At 26.9% G+C, this 11,687-nt stretch overlaps 1 protein-coding gene across 3 annotated transcripts; it reads right to left on the bottom strand.

Moving 5' to 3' along the window:
* Window positions 1-586: 586 nt before the first annotated feature.
* Window positions 587-11,186, bottom strand: LOC129987432 (zinc finger protein 723-like). 3 transcript variants are annotated; one of them, XM_056095414.1, is made up of 3 exons: window positions 10,878-11,186; window positions 8,184-8,332; window positions 587-2,819 (listed from the first exon to the last, which is right to left on the bottom strand). In XM_056095414.1, the coding sequence occupies exon 3, from the start codon at window positions 2,182-2,184 to the stop codon at window positions 1,246-1,248; it is 939 nt and encodes a 312-aa protein (XP_055951389.1). In that variant the 5' UTR covers window positions 2,185-2,819; window positions 8,184-8,332; window positions 10,878-11,186; the 3' UTR covers window positions 587-1,245. The 3 variants fall into 3 exon arrangements, with proteins under 3 accessions (XP_055951389.1, XP_055951390.1, XP_055951391.1); XM_056095415.1 differs by lacking the exon at window positions 10,878-11,186 and adding an exon at window positions 10,782-10,872; XM_056095416.1 differs by lacking the exon at window positions 10,878-11,186 and adding an exon at window positions 8,456-9,011.
* Between the last annotated feature and the right edge of the window lie 501 nt (window positions 11,187-11,687).

Raw genomic sequence — 11,687 nt, 5'->3', positions numbered from 1 at the left:
CTTTATAATTTAATGTTTATACCCCTTACATTAAATAAAAATTTCTCTGAAATATTTTACTATGCCTAATATCTTTTTCCTTCAGTATTGCGAATTATCTGCAATGCTTATGTCTCATAACTCCGCGAGTAATCCGAGTTCACTTTATTGTTAACTGCAAACATATCCCCCTTTCATCTTTCCTCTCACCCCTATTTTGACGAATTAAACTCATCCTAACGCATGCGCAAAAGCGCGCAGGATTTTAGAATCCGTTGTCAAAAATTACTTCCCAGTTTCGTTTCAAATTTTCACTTAATTCCTTCCTCTTCTTCTATTCTTCTCTTTACATTCTTCATATTTGACAAATATACATACTTCTAGATATCAGTTCTTATTCATGTTGTAAAAATTAATAACAAACGAGTCAATGCATTTTTAATTAAACTGAAAAGGAAAAATATGTAAAGACGATTTATTTAAATAAATAAATAAAAAAAAAAACTGATAAAGTCAATGTATCTTTAATTACATAGAACACACAAATAAACGAGAAAAAAATGATTTGAATTATTTATTTCCAAAAAAATTAGTGGAATCAATTGTTTTAGAGTAATAGGTGTTCTTAAATTTCTAATTCATGAGCATTTTATTCTTCTTTGACCTTTTTACTTCATACTCACAAACATGCCTACTGATATTCACTTTATTATCCCATAGCGTTTCCACACAAATGAAAGACAGCACACTGAAATTAGTCAAGCAGAAACTCGTTCTCAGAAGTATCACATTCAGGAGATACTTCCTCTGGGTTAATAATTATTGTCAATGTATGCAAGAATTCTTTTAATATTTCTATGCACATTTCATGTACACAAGATAGTTTCTAATTAAGAGTAAGTAAATATAATTACAAAATATTTTCGTAGATATATGCTTTAATCTGTCATTCCAGCATCACACTGTTCTGTTTTATGAATACGGAGAAATGTATATATACATTTTTAAATCTGAACTATTAGTCAGAGATTTCATAGTCATAGGGATTTTCTTTCATATGAATACGTAAATGTATCTTTAAATGACTGATTTCTATCAACGATTTACAACATATTTCAAAACCATAAAGTATTTTTTTTTTCGTTGAATACATATATGATTTTTCAATCTGTCACTCTCAGTAAAAATTCCGTCGTACGAATAATTAAATGTTTTTTTAATAGCTGGTAATCCAAACAATTTACCACATTTTTAACAACAGGGTTTTCAAGTCGTATGAGTCATTGAATGTTTATTTAAACTGCCTTTTTGAGTGAAAACTTTACCACAGATTTCACAAACATAAGGCTTTTCTTTTGAATGGATATGTAAATGGGCGCTTAAATTATTTTTTTGATTAAACGATTTTCCGCAAATTTCACAAGCAAAAGGTTTTTCTTTTGTGTGAATATGTAAGTGTCTTTTTAAATGACTGATTACTCTGAACGATTTACCGCATATTTCACAACCGTATGGCTTTTCTTTCGTATGTATACGCAAATGTTTTTTTAAACTGCCATTCTCAGTGAACATTTTACCGCAGATTTCACAACTATGAGGCTTTTCTGTCATATGAATAATTAAATGTCTTTTTAATAGCCTGGCTAGTCCAAACGATTTACCACATTTTTCACATTCAAAAGGTTTTAATGTCGTATGAATAATTGAATGTTCTTTTAAACTGCCACTTTGAGAGAATACTTTACCACAGACTTCACAATCATACGGTTTTTCTTTCGTATGAATCCGCAAATGGACGATTAAATTACTTTTCTGATTAAATGCTTTACCGCAGACTTCACAAGTAAAAGGCTTTTCTGTCGTATGAATATTGAAATGTGCTTTTAAATGTTTGGTTAGTCTAAACGCTTTACCGCAAATTTCACAAGCATAAGGTGTTTCTTTTGTATGAATAGTTAAATGTTCTTTTAAACTGCCACTTTGATAGAATAATTTACCACAGACTTCACAATTATAAGGCTTCTCTTTTGTATGAACTCGTACATGGGTACTTAAATTACTTTTTTGATTAAACGCTATACCACAAATTTCACAAGAAAAAGGCTTTTCTTTTGTATGAATACGTAAATGTAATTTTAATCTGTCATTCTTATTGAACTCTTTACCGCACACTTCACAGTTGTATGATTTTATTTTCGTTTCCATAACTTTGCTTTATGAATGATAATAGTCACCTAATTTCATAACATTTTAATTCATCATCATGTTGTTAGAAAAGTAATGTTTAATTTTATGTAGTAGTTGGACTCCAAACAGAAATTGCTTGAAATACGGTGGACAGTAAAATCTACTTTCATCTTTGAGCAAAAAATGATATGTTAGAGTTCATTCAAAATAGTCCATAAGCGCTTCGTAACAAATACCTTTCGACACTCAATACTTGTAGCCACCAAGACAGACGGTTATGAGAAAACGAAAGGGAACAAAGAATTATTCCGTATTGCTGCAATATGTACAGACGGCGAAAGAGTGTATCGAACAGGTTGCCAGATGAAAATGGTAAAATAAGGCTTAAAATGCCTCCGATTCGACGTATTAATTCAGGAGCTAATTTACGTAGAATTGTCTTTACAATCTAATCTTCATTCATAAAAATGAGTTCCATTAAAGCCTAGAATTAAACATTATAACAGCTGACGAACAAATAATTTCGGCGAACATTTCAGTTGGCGACTGATGGTAGAAAAAACAATATGGCGCATTCGTTAAAAAGATGACCATCAACAACGCAGTCAATGTCAATTTTGTTCACAAGTGTACTGCAAAGGAGATTCCAGACTCTGAAAAATAAAACAAAGAGTTTTTTTTTTTTTTTTATGCAAGAATTGTGCCTGGATCAATAAAATATTATTTAAGTGCTTTGTGCCTACAAATAGAATTTTATTTAATATTAATGCTTGTTCTGAAGCATTACTGTGCGATTGGTTAAATACCTTCTTTATGAGAATACTTGAAAGATTTAAAATATTTTTTCATTTGTTTTTACTCTGCTTGTTTCTTCGGTTTATTTTATTTATTTATGAATTTTGTCTTTATACGGCACTGGAACTCATAAAATAAATACTTGCACGTGATCAGGGTAGGCTTTGAACGTTTATTTCCAACAGACACATAAAGGGCCCTATATTGAAATGCTACAAGAATCTGTATGAATATATTCAAAACAAAATCAAGTATGAGTTTGTTCATAGATCATTAAATCTACAATACTTTTAAGATTTGAAATTCTTTTGCCGATCTAATAGTCTTTTTTAAAAGTCATAAATTTTATGACAGTGGAATACAGTTGCAAGAAGAAAACGAGAGAAAATAAACACAAGGTTTAATCTCCTCTCTCAATGGTTGCTGCTTCCTTAAGAGAAGAATAATTTGCATTTCTTTTTGTCGCAGGCTTCAGCAACCAAAAACATCTGAGGGGTCCTTGTAGCCTGGCCTTATGCAAAAGAGGTTATATATATATATTTTATTGTTCCTTAGAAAAAAGATACGCAAAGTTCTAGCAGTTCTCTGGAGGAGCCAAGAGCTCTTACACACACATCTTGGAAGATCCACACTGCATTGTATGTCAGGGGTCTCTCTTGTCGCCGGGCAAGTTACCAAACAAGTCAGTTGGCCACTACTGTAATTTGCTCATGCCTTCAAATTGTAAAACGAGATGGATCTTTCTAGGACCATGGAAAGTATGCGTACCACCAAATTCATCAATATCTGTATGTAGGTTTGCATAAGTTCTGATGCTTCAGTTACTTATCTCACACAAAATGGCGTGCCTATTTAAGTTACTTATTAATTAATCAAATTCATTAACTAATCAAATTAAATTTTTCTAATAAGCTAAATGAATCACTTTTCTTAAGCCGACCTCAATCCCAAAGGTATTTTAATATATCATGAGTAGAAAAAAAATGGCCTTTTAAAGGGTTAAGACTAGGAAGTTCAGAAAACTTTTATCCTTTTTATTGAACAAATATTCTGATCTGTTACAAGATAATGGATTAGAATTAAAAAAAAAAATCTTTCTTCACAGAAAGCAATATGAAGCTGAAAAGGAGTTCTACTACATATGCATATAATGATTTATTCTAAGCATACTTTTTAAAAGGTGCTCTAAATCATTATTATTAACAGATAACTTGGCTAATTTGAACATTTTAAATAATAATTAGTATTTTTTCTACGAGTCCTTTAATTCCTATTAAAATCATGTTAAAACACTTTCTAAGATGAATTTATTTTATTTAGTTTAAAATCAAGCATTAAAGTTGTAATTTTTTTAAGTTTTTGATTTATTTTTATGTTAAATACTGCCATACTTTATGCCCAAAATAATCATAACAAATAAAACTTCTCAAGGCTCTTATTCCTTGAGCACTTGACTGCTATTTAATATATCCAATAAAAAGTTTTATAGGATACATTGAACAGAAGTCAAGTACAATAAAAAATTACAAGTGCTTTTCATTACTTTGCATTGTATTTTCTGCATCATTTGTTTACAAAAACTTGATTTGTTTTCATAGATCTGTAAATATATACAATCTACTATTGGATATTCAAGATAAATAAGGAAAACCAAAAAATCTTTTTCAAACACTGGTAATGAGAAATCAGCATATTTTTTTCATTTGAATGTCCCTGACATAATAATGGTGAATAAAACTTCAGTTTTTCTTTTTTTAAACATCAAGGTAATAATTTTATAGCAATTTTGCAAGTCTGAAATAATGCTATTTAATTCTTTATTACAGAACCATTTAAATAATATAAAATTTTGTATTTGAATCTGGAAAATATTTTAATATAAATCATGCATTTGATATGCATCATGTATTTTCCTTTCTAATGTACTTTTTAATTTAATTAATTAAATTTTATTAAACTTTTTAATTGAATTAATTTTATTTTTAATTTAATTTTATTTTATTTTTAATTTAATTTTATTTTATTTTTAATTTAATTTTATTTTATTTTTAATGTACTTTTAAGTCAATGGATGTGATTAATGATTTGTTTTTATTTGTAATTGAATTTTCCATCTTTTTTTTCAGAATATACAAATCAAATAATCTATGAATTTACTTAAATGTTAAGTCCATATGAAAGGTACCATTTGATACAAAATTTGAGAATTTTTTTTTCTATAAGTACCTAATAATAATAAAAGACTAAAAACTTTAAAAAATTTTATACATTTGCCTATAAAGGTGAAAATAAATAAAGGTGATTTTCAAGAAGTGTTTATTAATTAGTTTTATTTTATATTACTGTTGAAAGATGGCTGGAAACTAGGGAACTCAAAAATGGTTTCCAATTGGGCCATGCCTCTCCTAAGGCCAACCCTACGAGTGATTCTAATGAATTTCATTATCTAATACTGGAAATATCTTAATCAAAGTTATGCAGAGAATTTTATAAATTTTAACAAATTTTTGGACATAAAAAAACGACTCCAGTAAAATTTTTGTGATAATGGTTATCAAGAATTCTTTGCACATTTAATTCCAAAGGTGAAAATAATTCATCTGTTTTTTACTGCCAATGCAAAAGTCAATAATATACTATATCTTTGAAATTAAGTGAATAAATGGCTTTCAACAAATATTAATCAGTGTACACTATGGTAAATGAACATTAAAAAAGTTTTTAATATATAGATTTAATATAGGACAAAATAATCACAGTTGTTTTCTAAATAATATTGCTTGCTATAAATTTCAGAAAACGCAATCTTATTAAGCATGGATTTAATTTATTGAAGAAATACTTTTATATTCAAATTAATGATTTTTTTTTATTTTGGTTTTGAATATACTAATGGATTAAAATTCACTGATTTTGATTTGAGAGAAAATAATATAGTGATAATTGTTTTTTTTACCACCCATTTTACATTTATTTTATCATATTTATATTTTAAAATCATGTCAAAAGTCTTAAAAACTAACATTTGACCCATACACAGATAAATAAATTTCATTTTAAATATTGCATTGAACACGAATGAATGTTGAAGATATTAGCTTTTCTGCAAACGAAAATTGTAAAGAAAAGAATAGATATATTGTTTCAAATTTTAAAGACTGAAAACATTCATTGTTAATGGAGAAGCTATAAGGAATAAAAGTCAAAATTATCAAGAAAATATAATTCGACTCTTATACTAGCCCCAAATAAAAATTAGTTATAGAAGTTAAATAAGAACAATGTCGAGTTTATATCGAGAAATAGATACCATAAAATATGCAAAATACAAATGGACGTGAAAGCTAAAAAATATCCATGTAAAATAGCATTTAAGAATGGGTACAAATAATTTTTTTTAAACAGTCCAAGAATGGCTAAGGACTGTTTTCTGTAACAAATAAAAAAATTACTCTAAATGTATTAAAAAAATATAATTAATCTTTTTTACTAGTATTTCTGTACATATGTATAGATTACTTTTCGGATTATAATAAAAAAAAGCACTAAAGTTTTTTTAAAACCAAAACTTAATGATTTTATATGAAATGTCTAATTTATTGCTTGATCAAACATGAAGGAATTAAAATTAAATTATAATAATTGCGAATTGCACAATAAATAAAATAAATATTGAAAAAAAAAATATAAGTCACAAAAGATATCTATAGAATCTTTTATTCTAAAAACTAAGCAAAACAATGAAATATACAACTAAATGCATCTGTAAAAAAAAAGTCATATATATAAATCAATCATTTACATAAAAATTGCATGCTATATATAATTGTAAAATATAAAATTTCATACAATAAAAATAATAATAATATGCCTAGGGGATATATACTAGCTTCCAAGGGCAGAATAAACTTGGTTATCATGTTAATTTGGATGGGGGAAGGGAAAGGCTTTGAAACCATTATGCATTACATACATGCACATTTGGAATTTTCAGCAGTCACATTTTCTATACTACTATTATAAATGTGAAAGTTTGGATGGATGGATGGATGTTTGTTACTCAATCACATCAGAACGGAATTTAATGAAATTTAGCACTGAGGTAGGAAATATCTATATTTTCCTGTCATTAATTAATTTTCAGAAAATATTTTAAAGCATATTTTCAACAACATATTCCATATAAAAAATATAAAATTTAATCGGACAAATACATTACTCATGCAAGAGAAGAATTAGCTTTTATCAAAGTTTTGCCATCACATTGTCAAAAGCACAAATGAATTAAGATAACACTAATTACAAATTAAACCTAAGAATGTTTAACACATGTATATATGAATTGAATAATATTTTCTACAAAAATATGCGAAAGAAAATGTTTTCTGTGCCCTTTCAAACTATCTATATTATTGATTCAATAATTCTGTTATGCAAGGCAAATATGGTTTACATATATACCGAATATTCAGATAAATTCCAAGTCCAACAACTAAACAGCTCTAAACAATAAAAGGTATATATATCTTTTAAGAAAAAATTACTAAATGAAGTAAAGAATTATATTTTCTGTAGTTTGATTCAATATATATTCTAATGAATTACGAAATTTAAATTTCATACTGACTCTCAGTCCCTTGAATCATATTTAATAAAATATTCTTGAGGAGTTAACATTTTAAATAAATAAAAAGTTCCATTCTTTTGTTGTAAAGCCTGATTGAGTTACAAAAATTTGAATATCCCTATTTTATAAAAACACATGATTTTACACTACTCCATTGGAAAGAAGACTCGCCCTATATAGAGAAGAGGCTCCCTTTATTACTTCCATAGGAAAGAAGATATACCAATCAGAGCACAAAGTTTCCCTAAGGTTGATTAAAAATAAATAATAAGGTTGATAAAATAATAAACTGCTGATTGTCTCAAAATATGATATTCAAAGCTTCATAATGTGGTCAAATTTTGTTGCAGAAAAGGAAAACATGTTCTGATTTAAAAGTGTGTCAAGAACATTTTACTGAAAATGATATATAGGACCAAAGCATTAAATAAAATTTAGATACATAATATTTACTGAAGCACATTTATTGACTGAAATAAAATATTACTGTTTATGTCATTTCAAGATTTTCTCATCTATGTATCACTACTAATAATAAAGATGGATATGTATATCTCCAGAAATTAATGAAATTAAAAACAATTGTATAACTCACTTTAAAAATATTTGCTCCATAATGTGCTCCTAATCTTCTCTCTGTACAGGAACAGATAGCACAGAGATGATTCACAAGAACAAAGACATTCTTAAAAAAAGAACCCTTTTCCGCACTCAGTCAGAGAATCCGAGATGGAGCAATAAATTCTGAAGTACACGAAAGCAAAAATAAATGTCTATACTATTAGTTTTAATTATGCCATTAGTCTTAAATGAAAACAACTATACACATTGATAAAAGTACATGAAAAGGTAAATAAAAAGACTAACCATGTTCTGTGGTGCTATTTGAGTGAATTTTTTTTAATGATGTGGTGGAAGTGGTTGCAACAATTTCACTTTAAAATTAAGCCATTGTTGTAATTTTTTCATTTTTGTATATTAGATAAAAAATGGTTGAAAATAATTTTTGCCTGAAGAATTCTTCATGAGTAAATGTCTTGACTGGTTTTGAAAATATATAGTAATTAATTATTTTACTTGTTTATTATATTGAAATCTATATGAGATGTTTAAATCATCAAAGTTATAAAACAAGTAACCAATATTTTGAGTCATAAATTGAAATATATAATTTTAAAACAACATCTAGAGAAAGGATGTAAATAACATAGTAAACAAAAAGCCCCGATTGAGACTTTCAGCCCAGATCAGCACCTGAATAAGCCAAGAACAAAGGATAATTTTGAGATGGTAAAAGGAGAATTCCACCTTATTTTTATTGTACAGGCAAGCTGTAACTGAAAGAATAAGTGAATTAAGATTGCTAAATGAAAATAACAAAATAGGGTGAAAAAAGTCCAAAAGTTTACTTAATGTCACTTTAATAAAACTGTATCTATGAAAAGGCAATCTTTCATTAAATTGATTTCCATGAAACAAAAAAAAAAATGTACATGGAAGCATTAAAAAAGTGTAAAATGAAGTTTAAAATGTCTCTATAAATCACTTAATCAAGGAATTGCAATAAACGACATCCACAGTATTAAAAAAATATCAACATTAGCATGGATAACAATTGTTAGTGAAGATACTAAACAATAATTGAAGATTTATCAATTATTGTTTAAACTGACCCAAAATTAATCCACTTTCCAACCTGTTCTTTGTTTTTCATTTAATGCCTTCTTAGAATAACTCAGAAAATGAGCACCTCTCTTAACTAATCTTTTCTCTTCTAATCAATAAATCCATACCCCCCCCTTTTTTTGAAATGTTAACTTTAAAAATAAATGTCTCAGTAAAAGAAATTTTTATATTTCTATAAATCTCAGCACCTTACTTTCAATCTGCAAATAAAGAATTTTAAAGAATTTTTGTATTAGAAAATAAAGCCTATTTCTTCACTTGAAAAATTAGGAAAAAAATGACTGCAAAGTAAAGAAAGAATAAATTCTTACACTGCAATTCAAACAAAAATAAATAAATCGTTGAGAAAGTCAGAAAAGGGATAAACATATAAAAACCATTAGCCATCTTTAATGGACTAGGTACAGAATGAACTTAAATCAAGCTTGACCTTGTGTTAAAATAGAAAGAAGAATATTTTATCAAAATTTTTCTATAAGAAACAAAAATTTTCAAAAAAAATATTCATTTAATCTTTTTTTTTTTTTTTTTTTTTTTTTTTGTGAGTTAAATTAGTAAAGTATCAACATTGCTTGGCTAAAAACATGGAAACCAAGACTAACCACTGTTTTTGAAGTTTTGAGTTATATATATATAAAGTTTATAAACTTAAAAGTACAGAATATAATATACAGAAACATTTAATTCATAGTATGTAGAATTTTTAATAATTACCAGCAATTCATTAAAAAAAGCAAGATGTAGGGAAAATTTTATCATATATATATATATATACATTAATAAAATTCTATGTAAATGAAAGAGCTTATATACACATCAGTAAATATCAGAACAAGAATATATAAGTAAATTTGACAGTATTTTACTGTAAAATCAAATCTCTCACAATTCACGAGTATAAAAAATATACATAAATGTTATTTGCATAATTTTCCTAAGTTATTATGCAGAAGGAGACATTCACTATAAAATTTAAATTTTTTAATAATTTAATTGCTTTTAGGACAAATATTACTCAAGGGCCCTAAAATTACATCAACATAAAAAATTATGCTATTTTATGAATGTATAAAATCTTCTGTGAATAGGTAAATAATTGATGTAAAGAAGCATATAAAAGACAACATATTTTATTAGAATGATTCAGGTTATATTTTCTCTAATAGTCCGATATAATACAATAAAATAAGTTCAACATAAAAGAAACGTATTCAAAATGTAATTATTGTTGTAAACCAGCGAAAAAATTTATTTTAAATTAATTTAAAATTTTAGAAAAATACTGTGCAACAAATTTAACATTATTTTTTTAAAATATGGTTTGAATTTCAAGATGAAGTGTAAAAATTGATTTTCCGGCATAGAATTTTCTTACATTATCATTTGCTAAAGTTCTCATCCTAAAAGCAAACACGTTTATTTCAATTTTAATGTTATGTAAAAAATAATGTCCATAAATTTTCTCTTAGCATTATGCCCAGTTTTAATATTTTTTAAGGAAATTTACCAAAGCCGAGAACGTTCGCCGTAAAAAAAAAAATGTAAAAAACACAACTAATGATTTCAATAATGAAAGAAACTGGATGGGAAAACTGGAGAATACCCTTCATGAGAAACTGGAAAATCAGGAAATGCTACAACCGCGATGCAGTACAGCGAATGTTGGAACCAAATAAGATAGACTGGAACCGAACATTTTCATGATTACAGTCTAACTAGAGATCCAGGTACTCAAGCGTATCCGAAGCCGAAACTTCTGTGCATAAACAACATTAGTTACTTGTATTGCTAGTATTATTAGTAATATTTATTATTATTATTAATAATTAGTATCAGTAGTATTACTAGTAATATTTAGAGAAAACAATTATATTAATAAAAATTAGATCGTGTTGATATTCGCTCGTATCTGCCATAAAACTAATGAAAGGTACAAAGTTTGAGCCAAATAAGCGAAAACTACACTATTATGAGTGCAAAACATTGCCAAAAAGATGCCAAGGCTTAAACCAATCAGAGCACGTCGGTATCCTTTGCCATAGACTTACTTATAGTTATCAATACTTCGACGAAAATGTGTTAATCTTTTGGTTAGTATTAACTTGTTTTGAGTATAGCCTTTTATTTAATGAAGAAAATTTATGGATCCCCAATAGTAACACAATACAGTATAATATTTGTGATAATTATGAATGCCGAGGAATACCGGATAAACAATATTGTGCAATATATAATAATATCCGAAAGGTATTGAAATTTTTTTAAAGCATTGATGCTGTAAAATTCTATCTCAAAATATGAATTATAGATCAATAATTTATTTAATTTGCGATTTCATTCCAAAATATTGTTTAGAATTATTTTTCATTTAAAGACAAATATTGTATAATATTACACAATATTGGGAAAACAA

Source organism: Argiope bruennichi, chromosome 10 (assembly GCF_947563725.1).
Source record: "Argiope bruennichi chromosome 10, qqArgBrue1.1, whole genome shotgun sequence".
Lineage (NCBI taxonomy): Eukaryota > Metazoa > Arthropoda > Arachnida > Araneae > Araneidae > Argiope > Argiope bruennichi.
The sequence above is the reverse complement of the archived record's forward strand: the minus strand, read 5'-3'. Positions and strand labels throughout refer to the sequence as shown.

What these genes read in the sequence shown, in the direction of transcription:
- LOC129987432 (XM_056095414.1), bottom strand. Translation starts at nt 2,184, where the DNA reads ATGGAAACGAAAATAAAATCATACAACTGTGAAGTGTGCGGTAAAGAG.